General features: G+C 39.5%; 1 protein-coding gene across 2 annotated transcripts in view; it reads left to right on the top strand.

Annotated features, from left to right (window-relative positions):
* The window catches only part of naa25 (N-alpha-acetyltransferase 25, NatB auxiliary subunit), a 95,361-nt gene that overhangs the window by 35,232 nt on the left and 36,125 nt on the right, over positions 1-24,004 (top strand). For both annotated transcript variants that reach the window (XM_048556286.2, XM_048556284.2), the window contains exons 5-15: positions 749-823; positions 3,513-3,620; positions 4,289-4,367; positions 5,074-5,185; positions 7,264-7,353; positions 8,519-8,691; positions 10,247-10,359; positions 14,102-14,309; positions 17,035-17,124; positions 18,317-18,497; positions 23,138-23,237. In XM_048556286.2, coding sequence (XP_048412243.1) covers positions 749-823; positions 3,513-3,620; positions 4,289-4,367; positions 5,074-5,185; positions 7,264-7,353; positions 8,519-8,691; positions 10,247-10,359; positions 14,102-14,309; positions 17,035-17,124; positions 18,317-18,497; positions 23,138-23,237 — 1,329 coding nt within the window. The remainder of the gene's footprint in view (positions 1-748; positions 824-3,512; positions 3,621-4,288; positions 4,368-5,073; positions 5,186-7,263; positions 7,354-8,518; positions 8,692-10,246; positions 10,360-14,101; positions 14,310-17,034; positions 17,125-18,316; positions 18,498-23,137; positions 23,238-24,004) is intronic.

The following is a 24,004-nucleotide window of genomic DNA, read 5'->3' as shown; positions in this document are numbered from 1 at the left end:
TCCCAACAAGCTAGTTAGTTCCATGAAGTTAGAGATGGGCAACAACTGATGGCCTTGCTAGTAATTCTTGCATTCTTCTCAAAAGCACAGTTGATTCCAGATAAACAATATTTGCTAATAAATTGAGTCTTTTAAAAATTCATTCATGTGATGTGGGTATGACTGACTGGGCCAGCCTTCGTTGCTTAAACCTAAATGTCCTTGAGAATGTGGGTAGTGAGCTGCTTTCTTCAGAAGCTGTAGTCCATTTATCTGCAATGACATGATCGTAAAATTGTTTTCTATGTTGTGTATGTACCAATATCTGTAAACTTAACTTGTTTCATGAAACTACTTATTTGCTTTCAGCATTTTTAATTGTTCAGGGTATAAATTTCTTTTCCAAAAGCTTATGCTTTGGTTTTGTATGTTCAATGATGATCAAGTTCACACGTCTTCTTAGGCATTTTCCGGCAAGGATCACTTGTTGACATGAGCCCGAATTTGAAAGAAAATATACTATATGCTGCAAGTCCGTCAGTGCTGAGAATATAGAAACGTGATACCTTAAAATAGCTTCTTACCTAATGCAATGATTTATGTACAATTGAAGTTGATATAATTTTAAATTTTAAAAAAATCAAGAACTAATCATTGTTTGCATCGATTATTAGCAAATCAAAAGTTAAACTTGATTTAATTCATCTTGGAAGTGTGCCACTGAGGTTTATTGGAATATACTGAAGTATTTTGCTGAATTTTCTCTTAGGCTGGGATGGCACTTTACAAGATTGTTCCGAAGAATCCATATTACTTCTGGTCTGTGATGAGCCTGGTTATGCAAGTGAGTGTGCATGTTAAAGCAAAGATATTAATTGCGTGGTAGCCAATAATGGGTTTTTAAAAATGTGCAATACCAGGAAAACGATTTCAGACCCTGAGAGGGATTGGATTAAAAATGTTTTGCTCAGTTAAGTTAATTGATTTCCAAACCTCCTAGATAAAATAACATTAGGTACTGAGGATCTGAATTGGTATATGCAAAATGAATCCTGCTTCAGCAAGATTGCTTAAGCTTTCTGTTGTATGATAGGGCAGCCTGTAAGTTGATTGTGTTTTGATTCAAAAATATGCATTATCATTACTAGAGGGTTTCACTTTGCTAAAAGCAAACAGCCCATCTACTCCACTAAAATTTCTAAGACTGTTAATGATCATTTAAGCCAGACCCAGTTGTCCGAGTACTCAAACCTACACCATGATTGCAGTTTAAATTCACACCTTGTTAATGCAGCTGAAAAATTTGTTCTTATATAGTGATACATTATCGTATTTGTTGGAATGGGGGTGTTTTTAAACTTGCACTACAGATTGAATTACTGGCTAACGGGTCTTATGATACTGTGGATTTAAGAGGTGTATTTTGTCCCGGGCTTTTTTTTAAACGATGAAAAGTTGAGACAGACCGCTCAAACCAATAAAGTAAATGGCTTGTGAGTCCTTGGGGTTTGTGTTAAAGTTGGACCAATAGAAGCATCCTGAATAGGTGGGGTCAAGCACCTACAGAGCCAATATTTTTAATTTTAGCTTTCACCAGTTGCTGGGGTCTTGAAAAGCTGGGCTGGAAGCTCCTATTCCTTTCTCTGTTTCATAAAAGCTGGGGTTTTCTTCCTGCAGCCAGAATTGAATATGAAACAATCCGTGTTACTGAATTTGCTTTTGCCAATGGTATGTTTTTGGGATATTTCTATATTGGAACAGCTTATTCGTAGTACTTAACGTATACATTATTTTGTTAAGCATTTCAATAGAGTGACAGTTAAGCCAATTCTTTTATTTGTATTTTGTCGGTATTTTAATTGTGGTGTATGAATAAAATGTGTTGTGTTTTGTTTTGACCCTAGTAGTTTGACCAATTGAAGTGCATCTGGAACACAATGCCTTACCCTTACCTTTAAAATAAGTAAAAGCTACAATCTGTACTATCTTCTGAATATATTTTGAGGACGTTTGGCCTGGTCCATAACACAGGGCAACCTTAAAGATGTTAAATCATAAAGTACAATGAAACTTTTGCAATTGGAATGTAAAAATAAGGACATCTTGCTACACTCGTACAAAGCTTTGATAACCTGGGTACCGTGTGCAGATTTGACTGCCTTAGCTATACACAAGATTCGTGGGGAATTTGATAAGGTAGTTGGTGCAAGGCTGTTTCCCCTTATGGGATAGCCTAGCACCAGAGAACATAATTTCAGAACAAGAGGTTGCCATTTTAGATGAAGCAGAGGATGAGTTTCTTCAGAGGGTAGAGAATGCTTCACCACAGAAGGCTGTCAATGCTGGATCATTAAATCTATTCAAGGCTGAAGTAGATTAATTAAAAATTTAATGAGAGAATCAAATGTTATGAGGAGATGGCGAGCATGTGGGGTTGAGGATCATTAGATCAGCCACGTACTCAATAGAGTAGACTCTGGCCTGAATGACTTGCTTATTCTCTGTCTTCTGGTCATATCTAAGAAAACATGAACCTGCTCTGGAGTCAATGCAGCAAAGGTTAACTAGATTAGTTCTTTGAATAAGAGGGTTGTGCCTGGTTGAGAATCTGGGTAATTTAGGCCAGTACTTTTTCTGTGATTTAGAAGCATGAGAAGTGATCTTATTGAAACATGCAGAATTCTGATGTGACTAGTCAGGATAGACATTGAGATATAGTTTCACCTGGTTGGAATCTCAAACGTAAGGGCCTAGCCTGAAAGAAAAGGGTCAATAATGTTAGCGTGCTCAGGAAAAATTTCTTCAGTCAAAGGGTTGTCAGTCTTGAGAATTGTTTACCCCAGAGGGATGTGAAGGCTCCAGCGCTGAATATATTTGAAACTGAAATAGACTGAATTTTATTATCTGGATGTCAGGAGCAAGGGGAAGCAAGGCTGATGGGCTCCATTATCCATCCCTCCAATTTCTCATTTTCTTAAAATTCTTACTGTTTGCAGTCTACTACATGGATTTATATCACGTGGCAATTCTTTCTAAACTTCCAACTATGACGTCTGTACTTTCTCCGCTGGTTCAGCGCCAGCACTGTTCATGTATACTTCATTCTCTGGAGTTCCTTTGCATAAACTTCTCTATGTTCAAAACCTCTTGAGAACCCAACTCTTGGACCAAATCTTTCATCATGTTTCTTAAGTGAACTCCTTCCCTCTCACTTTGCCCTCACCCTCTCCAAATGGATGAGGGTCAAGCTTGTTGCAGTGTTTTCAGTCTTCGTAAAGATGTAGCTCCACATAATGTGCTTGTTCGCAGGAATTGAACTCAGAATATTTCTACAGCAGTTCTATAAAGAGCATTGAGAAAGTTACCAGGATTAGTAATTATGAAGACTAATGATGGCAGTATCTGTCACCTGATATTAGGTGACTTAGACAGGTGGTAGAGGCTACTTCAATTGTGTGAAGGGTGCACTTTAACATACTGAAAATCTGTAGCTATCTCTTGATTTTTTTTTGTAACATATTTTTGTCTTATAGTCTATTTCAGCACAAGATGAAAAATTATCGAAGACAATGTTCCTCCCCTTAGCACAGAGAATGGTGGAAAAGATGGTAAAAGAAGACAAGATTGAGGCTGAAGCTGAGGTGAGAAAGTAGCAATTTCCCAAGCTGTGACAGTTGTGACATGAATCACAACAGTGTGACAAGTAGTGTTATTGTCCATGTATTGTTTTGCCTTGTTTTTCTGGGACTTTGGCAGAGTGATTTGTGAGTGAATGTACTGGGTGATTTAGTTTTTTTTGTTTTCTCTCTAGCCCTGTTTTTCTCTGGCATTTGATGAGCATCAAAACAAAAACGGAACCCATTATTAAGTTTTTAGCAATTTTTCTTTTTCGTAATTCGATGTAATTTAGCAAACCTGTTCCCAGTCTTTGCACGTTTACTCCTGAAAAGACATGAGGATTACTTCCAGTCTGGGAACACTACTGTCGTAGTTAGCAATCAGGAGACATTGGAAAACAGTCATCCTTGTTTCTCTTCTCCCACTGGCCCTGCAGTTTTCATTCAGTTCTGGGTACCAGATTAGGGCTAAGTAGTTGAGAACCAAATTGAACTCATTGCTTTGTTTTTTTTTGCCCCTTAGTGGGTTTTTTTTCAAGTTTGGGGATAAATTCTGAAGATTATAGCTCATAAAACTTTCAACTCACTGGAAGGCTGTAGTAATGAGTAAAAGTTTTGAAATCAGTGTGTCATCTTTGCACTCTGCATACATGTGATTCCTGTCATGTATTTCACTTTGTCTTTTATAACAGGTGCAACTCTACTTAATGATTTTGGAACGACTTGGAAAAGACCAGGAGGCTCTTGAAGTTATCAGAGGAAAACTGGGAGGTAATATCGAAACTAACTTATTGCAAGATTTTTATGTAGAAATGCAGTATATTTTTCCATTTCCCTCCCCATCGTATTCTCCAAAGGATGTAATTGCTACAAGCATGCAAAGTCTTCCAGTTCTTTGTGCATTGAATCTGAAAAGTACGTGAAGGAACATTTTCAACCAGAGATAATGCGGATCGCTTATGTCAGTTGGCTGGGCAGCTGGTTTGTGATGTGATATCAAAAGTGGCAGTTTAATTCCTGAACCGGTTACCGTGAAGGACTCTCTTTCTCCACTTCTTCCCTCATCTTGAGGTATCATGTCTCTCAGGTTAAACGGCTGCCCTATCCTAGAGTTTGGTAAGACTGTGGTGACTTCACCTTTATCATAGAATTGTTGCAGTGCGGAAGAGGCCATTCGGCATATCGAGTCAGCACTGACACCCAGATCCGCTACCCCCCCCCCCCCCCCCCAGATAACTTCAGTACTGCAGTGTGACAGTTCGCAGTTTGTATTTTCACAATCTTATGATATCCAAGTGAGATTATCAACCTAATGCTGTGTAATGGTCAAGTGTGAGGACTCATGCTTAATGGGAATTAAAATGTATATGTCCAGTCTCAGCCTCTTTGGACTCTTATTACTAGTAGGTTTCTGAAGACTCTGTTTGATGCAGAGAAAAATGGTTTATTTACGTTGAGATTCTGTTTTGCTCCTCAGAAAAGCTGACCAGTGAGTTACAAAGTCGAGAGATGAAATGTATGGTGCTGTACAAGAAGCTGATAAAATGGCCTGAATGTAATGCACTTTCGAGGAAACTTTTAATTCACAAGTAAGAAGGTCCTGATTAATTTAACAGTATTCCTAAAAGGGAAGTGCAGCATCTTCTGCATTTCCTTACTGTTCTTTAGTCAGAAGGTCGGTCAATTGTGCTGTTTCTGTAAAGGGCTATCCTGAAAAGTAATTGGATTCGAAGCAAAAGAATCAGCAGTTCATAGTACCGTTGGGCTGGATTCTGAATATGGAGTTTCCAGGTCCTGTCTGTACTACTTGCTGATTTCCATCAACTTTATGCATTTGAGGAACTACTCCCACGGACATCAGTTGTCCACTGGCCATTCACGTTAGTTGTGGCAATTTTTCTGACTCATGTAGTGAATGCTGGCACGCTAATTGTGGTGGACATGGCGGTGCCATCAGCTTGCATCCATGCACCTGTGATAGGGATTGTTGTTTGTTGATCAGAGTAGAGCCTCAGCTAATTTTTATGCTTGTACTGGGTTGCGGCCAATTGTAGCTGCCCAGCAGCTACTGCAGGTCAGATTGACTACAACTAATCTGGTAGCAGAGAATTCTCACATGGTGACTTCAACCTTATCCTTGATGACAGTTTATAAGTTATTGATAATAATTTGATTATCTGGGAGAGGGCACCTTTAGTCATTATGGTACTAGCAGAGAAATTCGCATGTAATGATTTCAAATCCTACTACATGAAGTGAGAAATTCGATCAAAAATACTGTCAAACAACATTTTTCAGATTTTACTAAGTCTCAACCGGTTTATTTGTGCCCTTCCTTGTCTAACCTACGTGTGAGACTGGGTTGGTTCTTAATTTGCTCTCAGGTGCCATAAGAAGTAACCCAGTTGTAAACATTTACGTGCTCAGTCATAACTTCTGGGTTTATAGAATTCAGTGTTAGTATCGGTAGTATACACATGTCACTTTTGATCATGGTTAGTTCTTGTGGATTCACAATATAATAGGAAATCTCAAATGAGCAGGAAGGGAATCTGTCAACTACAAATTAATGAAAAAATGTGTTATTTCCTGCTGGCTGCTGTCTAATTCATTATGAGGTGTGAAAGAATTTGGTTTCAGTTGAGGCCAAATGTACAGAATGACTAGTTGTCAGCCGATGCCCAGTTTTATAAGGTACCATGTCATCTATGTAATGAGCAATGTATTATAGTGATCAATCTTAATTGTCTCTCAAGGTCACAAAAGCTGTTAGGTAATTTGGAGGTAGTTGTGTATTGACAGTCTCAGTTCTAGAGCATAGAATATGTTATGATTATTTGTATTTAACAGTGTTGTACAAATGACATGTCTTGGATCTGCTAGTTGTCTTAAACCTGAAGAGTGCAGCATAGACTTGTGATTTGTTCTTGCACCTGATTTGACTTAAATGTACCAATTAAGTAAAAAATCATAACCCAACAGAAAAGGAATCTGTTAATGACCAGCAGCCTTTTGTTCTTATACTAGACTTTTCCTGCTTGCTGCTTTTTTTGGAACTGGGAAACAACAGCTAGCCTAAAGGTGTACTATCCTCAGCAAAATAAATTAATCTTAGATATAATGGGAACTGCAGATGCTGGAGAATCCAAGATAATAAAGTGTGAAGCTGGATGAACACAGCAGGCCAAGCAGCATCTCAGGAGCACAAAAGCACCAGCCCAGCCTGTCTCTGCCTCCCTAACCGGTTCTTCCTCTCACCCATCCCTTCCTCCCACCCCAAGCCGCACCTCCATTTCCTACCTACTAACCTCATCCCACCTCCTTGACCTGTCCGTCTTCCCTGGACTGACCTATCCCCTCCCTACCTCCGCACCTATACTCTCCTCTCCACCTATCTTCTTTTCTCTCCATCTTCGGTCCGCCTCCCCCTCTCTCCCTATTTACTCCAGAACCCTCACCCCATTACCTTCTCTGATGAAGGGTCTAGGCCTGAAACATCAGCTTTTGTGCTCCTGAGATGCTGCTGGGCCTGCTGTGTTCATCCAGCTTCACACTTTATTATCTTAAATTAATCTTAACTAACTTCAGCACGTGTTCATTTAAATAATTGATCATATATAAAGAGTTAGTTAGATGTATAGTAAATGGTGCTGCTGTTCTTTTCCAGCCCAGATGACTGGCAGTTTTATATATCATATTTTGATTCCCTCTTCCATCTGATTGATGAGGCTTGGACTCCACCTGCAGAAGCTGAGCAGTAAGTTTCTGATTTTCCTTCTAGAATTGCATTTCTGCGAAATGAATTAAAATGTTGCTGTGTTTTTTTTATTTCATATAATCGCCACAGACTTCTATCAGAGTGCACGTTTGTCTCCCTTTTGCAGAAAACAACTGTTTATGCTCTGCAATGTATTTTAATAATCTTTATTGTGTGACAATGTACGGTTGTATTTTTAAACAGAACAAATTTCCATTACGCTCCGAGGTGGTATAAGATCACGTTTTGATTATAATCATACAAAGCATGTGTCTAATATTACCCTCAAGAAACTATAAAGTGACATTATATAAGGCATATCACCCTGGGAGCATGACATTGCATTGGGCTATTTGAAAACACACCGTTGTGTTTCAAGTCACGTTGTGCTGAGAAAGCATCTGGTTGCCATATAAAAAATATCAATATAACTTTTCTCTTAATTGATAAGTTGCTTTTACCTTTTCAAGTTTTCAATCCCCTCTCAGCAACATGGCAGATACATATTTGTCCTCTTACTAAGGGATAGTGTTGATCACCATTACTTTGTTAATTTGTGCATATGTTGTCATCCTCGTTGTTCAGCATTCAATCCAATCTATCTTTTGAATGCTTCAGTTGAATCAGAAGTCAGGTAACCTGCATATTGTATTCTTTCTAAGATAACAAAGTGTGGAGCTGGATGAACACAGCTGGCCAAGCAGCATCTTAGGAGCACAAAAGCTGACGTTTCGGGCCTACACCCTTCATCAGAACAAAGAGAAGAATTTTTTTTTCTGATGAAGGGGTTCGGCCCAAAACATCAGCTTTTGTGCTCCTAAGATGCTGCTTGGCCTGCTGTGTTCATCCAGCGCCACACTTTGTTATCTTGGATTCTCCAGCATCTGCAGTTCCCATTATCTCTGTTGTATTCTTTCTGTTGTCACAACAGAAGTTTCTCAATGGCCCATTGTAAATTCAGAAATTTGCACGTGGTGTGCAATCCTGCTTAAATGTCTAGAAATCCTTTTCTGCTGAAAATTTGGTATGGCGTCTTCATCCTATTTATATAAATAACTATTCGCAAATCTGCCCCCAAAACAGTGGTCAGACACATAAGATCAAGCCCCAGTTAATTTTTATTGTGCAGTGCCAGGAACATAACCATGTTCTTTGTTTCACATAGCTGTCCAGAGGGCCCAGTCACTTGTCTTGTACGGGAAGCCATATCCTTTGTGGAGGAACTAATTTTGAATGAAGAACCGAAGGGCTCCCGTCGTCTGAGGGGACCATACCTGGCTAAACTTGAATTAATAAGGCGGCTGAGAGAGAGGGGTACAAATGATGAGCACAAACTTGGTGCGTGATTAATAGTTTACTGAATGCAAGTTTGTCAAATTGTCAACATATTAACTTGTTATCTTGGGGAGTGAGGAGAGACAAATGTCTTAACACACCATATTGGAACATGGAGTACACCAGTCGTAAAGGAGAGAAATTCTAACCAGTGTGCCTGTTCCTGCTTCTCTTTATTCTCATTAGAAAGTATACATACAGACATTCTGAGAGGACCAGTTTGAGGTTAGTTGTGATGCCCTCCATGATCAAATAGCTTGTTGATATCCAGTATCCATGTTTGTGACTCTAAAGAGTGTTTTGGTACAAGAGGTTTTTTAATTTTGTGGAAAAATGTACTGCAGGATGGATCAGGTTTTCAGTTAGGAAAAAGAAAAGAAATCACTTTCACATACTGTCTTACACCGCCTCAGGACATCCCAAAATGTTTGTCATTCTGTATTCCAATTACTGTTGCAATGTTGGTAAACATGGCAGGCGATTTGCATAGAACAAAGTCTGACAAATAACAGTGAGATAAATTGCTTCATGACATTTACAAGGACACCAGGTGAACATTACTGCTTGGTTTAACATCTGAAAAGATGACATATTTGACAATGTAATATTTTCCTAGCACTGTGCACATTTCTGAAATAAAGCTTGAATGTGCAAACACTTAAAATATTAATGGTGATGAAAGGTAACTGAAAATTTTGAGGAAGATCCTTCAGAATTTGACTGTGAAGCTCTTTCACGCTGCTTAATTTGACATGTCATAGGGTCATCAAGTTTATTCAGTGGGCCACTGGCCCTTCAGATCAAAGGCCGAGTTCCAAATTAGTGCTGAGTTAGCTGACTGAAGTGGCAGTGTATTATCTCTAAATGTCCTTCTTTGGTAAATCAAATAATTAAATACTGTAAGTATTAAAGAAGAGGTAGATTTTTGAAATATCAGGGAGTTGAGGACTATGATGAACTGGTATGAAAAAAGGAAGCTTGGGTCAGATCAGCCACATGGAATGACAGGGCAGGCTTGATGGACCAAATGATCTACCCCTGCTTCTGTTTTTTATGTTCTTAATTTGTAAAAACATTTTGTTCCATTTTCACCAGATGGACAAGGACAGAGTACATTCAAGGCATTTTGTGTCTCTTTTCTTAAGATTTCTCCTCATCCAACTTTTGAACAGTAATTCCTTTAGAAACAAATATTCTGTTTCAAGTTCATTGAAGTCTTCACCCATCTCAGTTTTTAGTCTGTTGCCAGTTTATTGTTGAAAATGACCCCCCCCTCCCAAACAAGCAAGGTGGGCCCTGATTTGTTGCATCATTGGCATTTCAAACCATGGAACAGCCCCTTGGTTGTTCATTGAATCTTGAGTTTTGATTACACTCTCAAATCCTGGAGTAGGGCATGGACCTAGAGCCTTCACACCAAGGCAAATGAGCCGTGATGCTCATTAACTTAAAGATTATGCATACTGAAAGACTGCCCTAATTTATAGTATTGGGCATCATCAATTTAGGATTCACTCTTACATTTTATACACTATTCATTTCTCCTTATGACTGTTAGGAATTCCAGAGGATCTGATGTTCCAGTACTTTGAGAGGTTTGGGGACAGGCCTTGCTGTTATTCTGACCTGAGAATCTTTGTCGATCTTCTGTCACTGGACCGGCATACACAGGTGAGACCGGGAGACTGACAGAGTCTTCATTCGCTCAGGCTGTGCTGCAGTGAGGTGAGTGGGTAAGTGCACCCAGTGGCCTCAGCATTTAGTTATTATTTGCATTGCTTGTTGCCTGTTGGTTTGTGAAGTTAGGGATAATCAAATAATATGTAACCGTAAAATCAGAAAGAAGGTAATTTGGAAAACCCAAAAGCTTTTTTCAAAAAAATGGTTCTGCTCCAGAATGCCATGAATGCAGGATCAATTGGGGAAATTTAAATTAAGACTTTGTTATATCAGGGAAATAAGGTCATGGAAAGAGCAAGCGAATTGTGTTTGAAAAATTCTGGAACTGTGGTAACTACCGTAATGGTGGAGTGGGGGCAATAACCTTTTCCTTTTTGAATCCTTAATTGAAAACTCAAGCTGTAGAATAAGTGAGCAAGAATTCTTTACACTATGGTGTAATACAGTAATAAATTGGCACGCTACCAATGTAGTGCTTCGCCTAGGGCCTGAAGAATATAACCTTTTGTATTTTGTTCATTTTAAACTGTAGAAAATACCCAACAAAACAGTTACTTTGCTGAAGTGAAATACTCAGTTGCCTAGCTTATCATAGCACGCAAGATTCTCACATCAAAGTTGATTTGCCTATGGATTCTGGGTACTCTAACCTTAGATATTGCAGTAGGCGGTCTTTCTTAGTGAAATTTCCCGCCATTCTGGCGCTACTTAGCATTACTTTGAGCTTCATTCCAATATGTAGTTGTTTCCTCCCATTCCAAAGCCTGTGCTCACATAGAATCAATAAACCACTTCAAAAGTTGAAATGTCAATCAAGCTCAGTCTGTCTTCTGGTTTCTTTGAAGTTGGGTCTTTGTTTGTTTCATGTACAGGTTTCTTTATTCTAAAATCAACATGTTTAAAATAATTTGTCCATCAAAGAAAAAAATCTCTGTATTGAATTAATTCGTTTCTAATGTCAGAGTGTTGCTGTTAGGTATGAGCATTCTTGCTTGGGTTTGAATCTTCAGTTTGCTGTTTAATATTGATTTTCCTCTCTTTACGAAATAACAGAGAAATTTCATAAGCAATTTTTTGTTGTCTAGAGTTTATTTTGTGTTCTTTTGAAGATAGACTTTGGCTGTTTCTCTGGACCTAGGCATTACTGTATTTCTATCTCCTTTTCCTCCTCCTGGCTCTTCCGTTAACTGGAGTCTTCAATCTTTCTTGCTTTCCCCTTTCAGACATCCTATTAAGTAAGCTTACGCTTGTCTTAAGTTCTTTGTCATTTTTCAATGGACCCATCCTTGCATCTAGCAGTTGTAATTTTTCCATCTTCCTCTATTTAGCTCACTGTTCTGATAGTTTTGGTTGTGATGGGATTTGAATCAGCAACTCATTAGATACTGGAGATTAAATCCATAGCTTTAGACTACTTGACCACAATGCCACTAGCTCACTGTTCTGACTGTACAAATTGAAACCGTTTCCCATGTTGTCACTTTGAGTGCATTTTTAGAGTAATTTTTCTTTCCTCTTCCCATTTTCTGCAATTAATTCAGTTTTTCCTCACCTTAGTTTCAGTTTTTTGTTAGGATCTGGGTATTAGAATGTTGCCAGTCCTTCCCCACAGACCTAACTTCCTGGAAAAATAAATTGGCAGACAGCACTGATGCTTGCACTCTTTTGCTGACGGTGGAGAAATACCCCTAAAATGCTATATTCCTCTCCATTTTGTTCTTGCTTGAATAATACCTGTCCTTGTTTTTACCATCCTGTTGGAAAGTGGCCAGTGTTGTCATGCATCAATGGGAAACTTGAGTATCTGCCATTTGGTGTGATTTGATCTTCAGCTGTAGTTTGCAACATGTGAATGATAGATTTACAAAAGCAAAGTACTGTGTATGCTGGAAATCTGAAATAAAAACAAAATACTGAAACCATTCGAGTTGAACATTCATCATCTGTGGAGAGAGACAGTTAACGTTTCAAGCCAGTGATCTTTTGTCAGAGGTGGGGAAAAATTGAGAGGCTGAACAGGTTTTTAAGCAAGTCAGGCAACGGGGGAAATGGAATGTAGAGGAAGAAGAAGAAAAGGAAAGGTCTGTGATATGCTGGAAGGAGAGATTAAATGAGGAAAAGGATAATACCACAAGTCAAGTGGAGCTATTAAGATGACAAGTGAAGAAGCAATAAGTGAGTCTCATGAAGGTGCAAATGAGAGACAGCAGAATGATCAGCATCAGCTGCCATTCCAAAAAAAGGATCAGTAGTTATGATTTGAAACTGTTGAATTCACCGAGCCTGAAATACCATGGTGCCTAATCATTGATGAGATGCTGTTCTTCATACTTATCTTGATTATCATTGGTAGAATGTGGGGGGTTGATGTCAGTAGTCAAAAGTGAACAGCAAGGTGGAGACTTAAAATGAGAAGCAATTGAAAGCTTAGGGGCACACTTGAAAATTCAACATAGTGTTCCACCATAACCTGATCTGTGTTTGGGCTTCCTAATGTGCAGGGGACTACATTATGAATAATGAATACAGTATACTAAATTAGAAGTAGTACAAATAAATTACTGTTTTGCCTAGGAAGAGTGTTTGGAGTACAGAACAAGAGAAAAATACAAGGGCTGATGGTACAATTCCTCTACTTAATTGACACAGTGCACAGAAAAGAGAGTAGGATTGATATTGGAGTACACCGGAGTCTTGTAGGATGAATGATTCTTTCAGAATGGATGGAGGGACACTTATTTGGTGGCGTTATTGTTGTACAGAAGGTCAAAAGGGTTGCTTCTGATCCACTAATATTGGTGGATGTTGAGGGTGTATCATTGTTCTGAGAATGAGGGGCCAGTTTGAGAACAAAGGATATGTGTTACAGACACAGTCATGGACCTTCTCCTCTTTAGTGTAAAGAAATCCTTGGTTGAAAAAACAAGGAAGAAATATCAGAAGCACTGGTGTGGAAGATGACGATCTTAGAATAGATTTGATGGCTAACGGGGTTTGGAATCGAATTTCTGTGTGAGACAGGGTGGGAGAAAGTGTAGTCGAGGTAGCTGTCACAGTTGTTGGGCTTAGTATCAGTTGATTGTCTATACCTCAAAATGGAATCAGAAGTTGAAGAATTCATTGCTGCAGAGCACAGTGGAGGCCGGGACATTAAATGTCTTCAAGGCAGAGATTGGTAAATTCTTGATTTCGCAAAGAATTAAGGGCTACGGGGAGAGTGTGGGTAAGTGGAGTTGAAATGCCCATCAGCCATGATTAAATGGTGGAGTGGACTCAATGGGCCGAATGGTCTTACTTCCACTCCTATGTCTTATGGTCTTAAGGGAAAAGTCAGATGTGAATGCATGGGGAAAAGTGGAAATTGGAAGCCGAGTTGTTAGCATTTCCCTGTTCAAGCCAAGAACATGAAGTGACACCAATCCACTCATTGATATTCCAGGGTTGTGAGAAGTCCCGTATAGGGCTAGAACAAAGAATGTTTCAAGTCTTCCAAAAAAAGATAGAGCAGGAATAAACCATCTCGCTCATCGAGCCTGTTCGGTCATTTGGTAAGATCGTAGCTGTTACACTTTGTGGATCTTGGGAAGAGAATGGGAGTGAGCTATCTAGAGTTTGGATCAAAGTTATCTGGAAGATGTCTGAGGAGATTGGGTTAGTGACAGATAATAGACATGATATGTTTATTGATTACATATTTTAAGTGTGAAAATTGCTGTTTTTGTTTTCTTTGCAGTTTACCAACAAATTGATGGAGGTAGTACCTCTTTCAATATCAACAGAGAGTGATCTTGCATTACCAGGTGATGTCAAAGCCATGCAAAGGCATATGTTTGTTGTTCAATTTGCTCGATTATTAGGCCTTCATGAGACCATGGACCAGACACAGAAGCTCAGACTTGTTGAAGAGCTGATGCAGCGATACAAACATGCCCTAAAGTTTGGTAAGTTAGTTTCCCAACAGGATGCGCTACACCCTAATGTTTTATTCTGAAAAAGTTTGAGGTGTTTGCTTTCCCTTTTATAGATTGCAGACAGCAATTTTTTTAAAAAAGTTGATTGTTTACTCCTAATGTGTAATCAGAGACCTAGATTTAGAGGCAGATCATGGATGCTGCTGATATTTAACCAACTAAAAACTGTACAAACTGTCAGCATGAGGTATTTTTGTCTATTGCTCTTGTCATACAAAAGCCCTCTGTCCATTAACTGATTTGTTTGCAGAATTATCTGGTGCCAAATAAGAGAAGTCTCAGTTGCTTTTGGAGTGTCTCACCAATCAAATACTGCCAGCGAGCCAGGCTAGCCAGTCAATGAGAACCTATGCTACGATTAATGTCTCCTGTTATTCACATTTGTGAATAAAATTAACTGCAGAGTAGTGGGGTTGTTTTCAGTATCCTGTTCTGAAATACATAATTTTGACAGCAATTCGACCTCTTAGTTTCCTCTCCTCCACCCGAAGGAGAATGGTCATTGGTTGGCCCCTACTGCATCTCCTGATACAAGAACGAAATCCATTTTCTAAACTCAAACTCAAATCCACATGTATTTATACATCTTATTGTCCATTGATAGAGCTAGAAATTAAATACACAACGAATGTGAAGTAGATCTTTTATTTTAAACAGTGTAAGTAAACTCTTTGAGAATAATTGAAGTATTTTCTAATTGAAAAACAATTTTAGCTATGATCTCAGTGAGCCCTATTGAAGTATCAATATAATGATTCATATGTCAGTCCCAAAATTTCCTTTACTGCCAACTGTTTGACTTCCTCTGTTAGCTGGCCTACAGCATCTGACTTTTGTCAATTGTCTTAAGTACGAAACTGCATTTTATGATTTTTATTTTTACCCTGAAGACATACACTGCACTGAATATAGTTCCATGCATACCAGTTGCCCACTAAATGTTTGCAAGCAGCTATTCCCTGTTGAATTTAGATGCAGCATGTTTGTCTAATTGACTTGACCATGATATCCTCAGCTTGCCGTTAGCTCATCTCCGTGCATGCAGTTGACGCCTGTTACAGAGTGTAAGTGTTCAAGTTTAAATTCAGTGTATTTTTCCCCCTGTAGAACTGATTGCAACTGTAATGGTTGCAACCCTATTCCAGTTGGCATCAGTTAACTCAGCATGGCCTGGGAAGCAAAATTGGAATCTTTTTGGTCAGTGTGGTTCAATTGTGCCTTTGTTGCTGACTGAACGTTTGCTAGAACTGATGAATAATTCCTGGTGCACAGCGTGAGGACAGCTCCACACTGCACACCTTTTTCAAACACTAACATTGGGTCACATTTTGTTGTGGTAGACATTGCTAAATACCTACCGTTGTTAGATTAGCCCTTGCACGTTTTGGGCTTTAATTTCTTCACATGGCAAGTTGTGGAATGTACAAACTGATTTTTCACGTCTGAAAACCAGGCATCTGGAACCTGTGTGAATAGAGCAAACAGCTGCAGGTCTCCTTAACCAAGCGGATTGAAGTATCGTGATTTTAACAGATGTGCTGAGAAGCAAGTATAAATTATTTTACAGGTGAACTAATTGTCAAATCAGCTACAGAAATGAAGTAAAGAGAGAAAATGTATTGTCAGAGAAAAGAAACAAAGATGTGGAAAAAAGGTCTAAGATTTTATGATTAGATAAATTCTGAAATGCTAGGAGGTGATAATTATTATGAGCAAGAACTGTAGATGCTAGAGTCAGAGACAAAACACTGTGGAGCTGGGGGAACACAGCAGGCCAGGCAGCATCAGAGGAGCAGGAAAATTGACGTTTTGGGTCGGAACCCTTCTTCAGGAGTGAAGGGTCCTGACCCAAAATGTCAACTTTACTGCGCTTCTGATGCTGCCTGGCATACTTGTATCTATATTTCTTCTTAGCGTCAAAAAGGTTATTTCCCAGTAATTATCTCTTAACACATCACGACAAAGGTACTTAAACTGAAATGAACAAGACTGAACTAAGTTTAATTCACATCATGGGCATAGATTTGTAGAGAGCTAATTTATAGGATAATGGGGACAAAGCTAAATTATGGGATTAATTTGGGAAATTCTTACAAAAGCAGATGCTGTGGACTGAATAGCTTGTTTTGTTTGAAGATTCTCTGATGCTTTCTGTTTTGCAAATGTAGGACTTCAGTACCGTTGAAGTTGTTTCAGTGTTGAACCAGATAGCAAGATACTATTTCATAATGAGTGAAAGGTAACTCTGCTCAGACAGAAAATTTTTTTTTATTTTTGAGTTTTTTAGCACATCCTCTCACCTGGAAGCTTCTTTCGTGAATTTACACATGATTAACCGTCAATATCTACTACAAGATAATAAAATGTGAGGCAATAAAATGTGAGGCTGGATGAACACAGCAGGCCCAGCAGCATCTCAGGAGCACAAAAGCTGACGTTTCAGGCCTAGACCCTTCATCAGAGGAATACCTCATTGTTGTTTTGACAATTTAATCTGAGCCAGCGTTCCCCTCTCTGTATTTAACAGTTTTTTTTGTAATAGTTCAATGTAATACAACACTGTCATTTTCATTTCAAATGTATACACGCACAAGTATAGTGGCAGCAGACTTGCCTCTGGCCTACTTCTAAGTCAGTATGTTGTGCAGTATATTTTGTGTACTTTTTAAAGACTTGTTCTGATTATGTTTGTTAGGAAAGTCATGTTTGAAAACAGAACTGCAGTTCTCTGATAATTATTGTCTCCTTGCTGTGCACCTTCTTCTCGACATCTGGCGGCAGTCAGGTTAGTGGTTTCTTCTTGAATCTGAAAATGTAACACGAGAAAGTACGTATTTCCAGGAAAATAAAACATCTGTATTTGAAACAAAAGCCAAATACTGGAAATCTGAGGGGAAAAAATAGCAAATGCTTATGTGACTGTGGAGAGAAAAATTCGACTTAAAGTTTCAAAACTAATGTTGAATTCTCCAGAACTTTGTTTTTATTACTGTGTTTTCAAACTTGTTAAACATGGCCACAAAAAACTGATGATTATTTTCTTTTGCTAACTTAGTTGGAAAAGCTGCAGTTGCTATGCTAATGTTGAAAAACACCTCTTTGGCGTTTAAAAGCAAGCATGTTTCTTGGGACAACAGTGTTGCAGATTTCACAACGGTGCATTGCATCATTATATTAAAGCACAGAGGGGGGATAAAATATCAGTAGTCATTGTCCATTTCCTGTTTTGATAATCTCGTTCACTGTAGTGTGAGGAGAAGGCAAGTTGTTAACTGTAGCTTTCTGTCAGCACATGAAAATTGTAGAATACGTTTTCTGAGAAACAGATTTCAAAAGCCAAATCATGTACTGCAGGACATCATATTTCTTGAAGTGTAAGAAAGGTGATGAGTTAAGTTGAATATTGGTTGTGTGGTAATAGTTCAAGTTTAACAGTTTGAACCTTTGAAGAAGAATGAAAGGAGGAGGTAGGGTGACGTATTCCACAGTTCTGAGTATTTAGAAAAGAAGGAATTAGAATTGGAGAGGGTGCATAAGTCTTCAATTCAACTAACCAATGCACGTATGCCAATTTTTGTTCCTTCTAAAATGGGAATACACTAATATGTTCAGAGTGATATCAACCCACTGTTCCAAAGGCATTATCTAATCAACTGTAGGGTGTGTATGAACTGGCAAGATCTGAGCAGAGTTGGGAAAAATTCGGAATTTATAGTCCTCAAAAGAAAATATGCAAAATGTGCAGTGAATTTTTCTTTCCAATGACTGATCAGATTTGATGAGTAGAGCATGTAAACATTTTGAATTGGGTGTTTTGGGAGGAGAAGTAAACTGTAAAGATGTCAAAGAAACTCACCTCAGTGGGTTTTGAGCAAGTCATCTGATAGCACGGGTTTAAATGCTATTCACTTGATACTTCTTATTGACTGGATTTGTGAACTGGTTTTGCTTAATACCTTTGTGTGCTAATCTTGCAGGTGAGGAATGGCCACTGTGGCGGTCCCTAGCACTGCTGGAGGAGAGCCTCTCGAATAGCCCCTCGAGTGCTCAATTCAAGCTGCTACTCATTCGAATTTATTGTTTGCTGGGAGCTTTTGAACCAGTTGTCGACTTGTACACCAGTCTTGATGCCAAACACGTGCAGCACGATACTATCGGGTGGGTACTGATTTCATAGCTGGTATATTCCATCAGTGTCCTCGTGTGCTGTTCTTTTATTCTTTGCAAGGTAGAACATAGAGCTGTATGGCACAGTACCAGGTTATGAACATGAGGCCAAATTAAACTAAACCCTTCTCCCTGCCCTTCGTCTATATCCCTCTGTTCCTTGCATGTTTATATGCTTATCTAAAAGTTCCTTTAAATGCCCTTGTCATATCTGCTTCCACCACCACTCAGGTAGTGCATTCCAGACTCCTACCACTCTCTGTATGAAAACCTGCCCCGTATGTCTCCTTTGAATTTCCCCCCTTATCTTAATTGCACAACTCCTAGTATTAGACATTTCAATTCTACGATAAAAATTCTACCTGTCAACCCTATCTATGTGTATCATAATTTGATATACATCTATCAAGTCTCCCCTCAGTGTCTGCTGCTCAAGAGAAAAGTTTTTCTCGCCTGTCCTTCGTAGCTCTAATCCAGAGCAACATCCTTGTAAATCTCTTCTGCATCCTCTGTAAAGCCTCCACGTTCTTCTGATAATGCGGCGATCAGAATTGAATGCAATACCAAGTGTGGCCTAACTAAAGTCTCATAAAACTGCAACGTTGCATCCAAACTCTTGTACTCAATTCCTCAAATAATAAAGGCAAGCATACCATACCTTCTTTACTGCCCTACTTACTTGTGTGGCCACTTTGAAAGAGCTATGGACTTGAACCCCAAGATCCTTCTATACTTTATGCTGTACAGAGTTCTGCCATTAACTGTATACTTTTCCTTAGCATTTGGTCTCTTAAAGTTACCCGGATTACACTTCATCTGCCACTTCTCCACCCATATCTGCAACTGATCTATATTCCGCTGTATCCTTTGACAACATCTATCCACAACTCTGCTGACCTTTTGCATCATCTGCAAACTTATTAACCTACCCATCTATGTTTTCATCCTAGTCATTCATATATACCACAGGTCCTGGTACGGATTCATGCAGAACATCACCAGTCAGGGACCTCCAGCCTGAATAACACCTTTCCACCACTACCCATTGCCTTCTATGGGCAAGTCAATTCTGAATCCAAGCGGCTAGGTCACAGTGGATCTCACGCTTCATAATGTACAAAACGCTAGTGTGACCTCATTTGGAATATTGCGTGCAGTTCTGGTCGCCCCATTACAGGAAGCATATGGAAGCATTGGAAAAGGTGCAGAGAAGATTTACGAGGATGTTGCCTGGTCTGGAGCGCAGGCCCTATGAAGAAAGGCTGAGGGACTTGGGTCTGTTCTCATTGGAGAGAAGGAGGCTAAGAGGGGATTTAATAGAGACATACAAGATGATCAGAGGATTAGATAGGGTGGACAGTGAGAGTCTCTTTCCGAGGATGATGACTTCAGCTTGTACAAGGGGGCATAGCTACAAATTGAGGGGTGATAGATTTAAGACAGATGTCAGAGGCAGGTTCTTTACTCAGAGTGGTAAGGACGTGGAAGGCCCTGCCTGCCAATGTAGTTAACTCAACCACATTAGGGGCATTTAAACAGTCCTTGGATAAGCATATGGATAATGATGGGATAGTATAGGGAAAGGGGCTTAGATTAGTTCACAGGTCGGCGCTACATCGAGGGCCGACGGGCCCGTTCTGTGCTGTATTGTTCTATGTTCATAATCTTCTGGATGAGGGATCTTTTTGAAAGCCTTACTAAAATCCATGTAAATGACATCCACTACTCTACCCTCATTGATTGCCTTCATCACCTCCTTTGAAAAATTCATTTGTTAGTAAGACCTGACCCTGACCTGCCTTGCACGAAGCAATGCTGATTCTTCCAAATTAAGCCATGCTTTCCCAAATGTGCATCAATCTTATCCCTAAACATTCTCTCCAATAGCTTTCCAACCACCAATGTAAGAAGCACTGGTCAGTAGTTTGTTGAATTATCCCTATTTCTCTTCTTGAACAGAAGACCACCATGAGTTACATCCTATGTAAAAGAATTATTGAATCCCTACAATGTGGAAGCAGGCCATTTGGCCCATCAAGTCCACATCAACTGTCTGAAGAGCATCCCACCCAGATCCACCCCTGTATCCCTGCATTTACCGTGGCTAACCCACCTAGCCTTCACATACCTGTGGGAGAAAACCAGAGCACCCAGAGGAAACCCATGCAGAAACAAGGAGGACATGCGCATTCCATATAGACAGCCGCCCCAGGCTGGAATTGAACCCGGGTCCCTCGCATTGCGAATCAGCAGTGCTAACCAGTGAGCTGCTGTGTTGCCCCAGTGGTCAGCGAAGATAAAAAGACCTTGGTGAAGGCCCCAGCAATCTCCTTTTTCACCTCTCTCAACAATCTGATGTCGATACATTGAGCCCTGGGGACTTAGCCACCATAGTGCTCTTCAAGAGATCTAACACTACGACTTTCTTGATCTCAAAATGCCCCACGATATTAACATGTTCCACACAAATTTGACTATCCTCCATATCCTTCTAGTGAATACTGACACAAAGTACTCATTTAGGATCTCACCCATGTCTTCTGCCTGCAAGCACAAATTCCCTCCAGTATCCTTCTGTGGTCCTATCTTCTACCTGGTTATCCTTTTGTTTTTGATGTATTTATAAAATGCCTTGGGATTGTCTTTAATCCTGCTTGCCTAGATCATTTCATGGCCCCTTCTTGTTTTCCTAATTCCTTGCTTGAGTTCTTCCCTACCTTCTTATATTCCAGTCCAGTCTGGTTTTAGCTTCCTACACCTTGCATACGCTTCGTTTTTTCGCTTTGACTAAATTCACAACCACCCTCAGCATTGAAGGGTCCCTTATATTGCCATCCTTGTCCTTCGTCCTTAGTGGAACGTGCTGATCTTGAACTCTTCCCCAGCTGGTCTTTAAACAATTCTCACATGTCAATGTGGACTTGTCTGATGACAGCTCCTCCCAAGTAACACTCCTTAGTTCCTGCTGAATACAGACGTAATTTGTCCTCCCCCAATTTAGTACCTTCCTGCAAGCTCCTGACTTATCTTTATTGATAGCAATCTCAAAACCTAAGGAGATGTGATCACTGTTTCCAGAATGCTGTCCCACTCCACTGAAAGGTCAGTCACCTGGCCAGTCCCCCAGCCAATACAAGGTTCAGTTTGGCCTCTCCTCTTGTAAAGCTATCCACATACTGTTTCAAGAAACACTGTAGGATGCACTTAACAATTTCTTCCCCATCTAAGCCACTTGCTGTAAGGGAGACCCAGTCAATATTGGGCGAGTTCAAGTCACCCACTATGATAGCTCTGCTTTTATTGCACCTTTAACCTGCTTCCATATTATGACTCAGTAGCTGTTGGGGAACCTACAGTATAATTCCATCAGAGTGATTTCACCCATCCTATTTTTGAGCTCTTACCCATTTTGCACCAGTGGGTGAGCTCTCCTGTCTGCCTTCTCTGAGTGCAGATTTAATATTTTCCCTGATCAGTAATGCGGCTGCCCACAAATTTGACCTTCCCCTCTATCTCATGTAAAACAATGAAACTCTGGAACATTGAGCAGCCAGTCCTGTCCCTCTCTCAACCAAGTGTCTGTAATGGCCACAACCTCATAGTTCCATGTACTGATCCAGTCTCAAAGCTCATTTTCCTTACGTATAATACTCATTGCATTGAAATAAACACACTTCAGCCCATCAGTACAATTGTGTTCAATTACCTGTCTCTGCTTGTCCTTGTTTCTGATTTACTGGTCTTAACATCTACCTTCTCCTCAATCCCTCCACTTGCTGACCTGCTGCCCTGGCTTCCAGACCCTGCTGCTCTAGTTTAAACCCTCTTGAGTAGCACTAGCGAACCTCCTGGTGAGGATATTGGATGAAGCCATTTAGCTCTGCCCCTTGTCATGGTGTTGTGTTTTGGAAAGAGGAATAAAAAACAAAGGCACCCAGAAGAAACATTAGAACTTTATGAAACTAAGAAGTTTACTATTTTCCAATCTACGTGCAAGCTCTTGGCACAAATTAATATATGCATTTGGAAATCTAACAGTCCAAAAAGGATGGGAAACAAAGACTGTAATATTGGTGTTCTTCTGGGAACAGGAGTCAAATCGCATGATTGGGGCTTTGCTCTCAATCCAGTCTGTGAACCAAGTATATTCAATGTTAACTGATTTCCGTTCTCCAATAATAATATAATGCCTTCTGAATAAAATAAAATGTAATAGAACTGCTGTTATCAACCATGATAGAGGGTTCCCTGGATTAACAAAATGAATTAGCAGATCAACTACAAACCTTAATCTTGATCATATGTGATAAGTATTCTGTTCTTGGTACTTGAGTATAAAGCAATAGCATTGAATATAATCAGTCTTGCATTGTGACATTAATTTAAATGTGAAGAGCTCTGATTCATGCTTATTGTTTACAGCATGAATACATTTTAAATAGAGCTTTGATAAAACTTCCGGCAGTTGAGTGGAATTTGGACCAAGGAAATTCAAAAGATATTTTAATATTCAGAAACATAAGCAGCTATGACAAAATCAATGCAAGGATATTGAAATGCACAATAACTATCTTTAATGTGACTTGGTCTTGTGAGAGTTAATGACTGACACTGCTGTGCTTGACTGGCAGATATCTGCTGACTCGTTATGCAGAGCCACTGGGCCACCTTGCTGCTGCTTCCCAAGCTTGTAACTTCACACTCAGGTTTTTCCACTCCAACCAGAAAGATGTAAGTGTGGTATAAACTTAGACTGCAAATGGATTGTGTTGAAAGAGGCTCTTTGGCATTAGTCATTGCAGTTTTTAAATCCTTCCCCCCGTAACCCCAAGCTGAATTGATGGTTGGAACAATATGATATACAAGTAGATTCATTTGTATGAGATTTTTTAAAATGCAATTCTGTGAATTTTGGCATAATTTAATTTTCTTGTAACCATTACTGACTGTCCATTTTCCCAACTTCCGATCAGGGGCCACACATCAAAAAGGTTGAGTTTCAGCCTATGTCAGTACCTGACATAGGGATATGTCTTAGTGTTCAAAATTTGATTCAAAGCTTGAAGTTTTTTTGGCCTTGTCATACTGAATTTAGCTGCTTTGATGTGAAGGCACCTCATTTCATGAACATAATATTGTTTTAGGCTGCAGTGCTCTCTCTGTCTTTTGGTTTTTGTTATTTACGCAGTGCAATATCACCACGTTAAAATGGCACAATAGATTCAGGCATCTTCTCCCAAAAGTTGCAAATTGTGATGTAATATGATTCTGCTGATGGCCACCAAAGAGAGGTTTTGAAAGACTTGTCTTTGGCATCCAATATCAGCAGCCAATGTGTTGTATCCACATGTTGTACCAGAAATGATTGAATTGTCACAAACAGTTAATCCGAAGTTCAAACAAAAATTTCACCAGCCAATTGCATCTCTATCTTGCTTCCTGCTGCGATCATCTAACTTAGCTAGACCAAGAAATGAGTCCAAAACCATTCTAGTCAG

This window comes from Stegostoma tigrinum, chromosome 26 (genome assembly GCF_030684315.1).
Source record: "Stegostoma tigrinum isolate sSteTig4 chromosome 26, sSteTig4.hap1, whole genome shotgun sequence".
Taxonomy (NCBI): domain Eukaryota; kingdom Metazoa; phylum Chordata; class Chondrichthyes; order Orectolobiformes; family Stegostomatidae; genus Stegostoma; species Stegostoma tigrinum.
The sequence above is the reverse complement of the archived record's forward strand: the minus strand, read 5'-3'. Positions and strand labels throughout refer to the sequence as shown.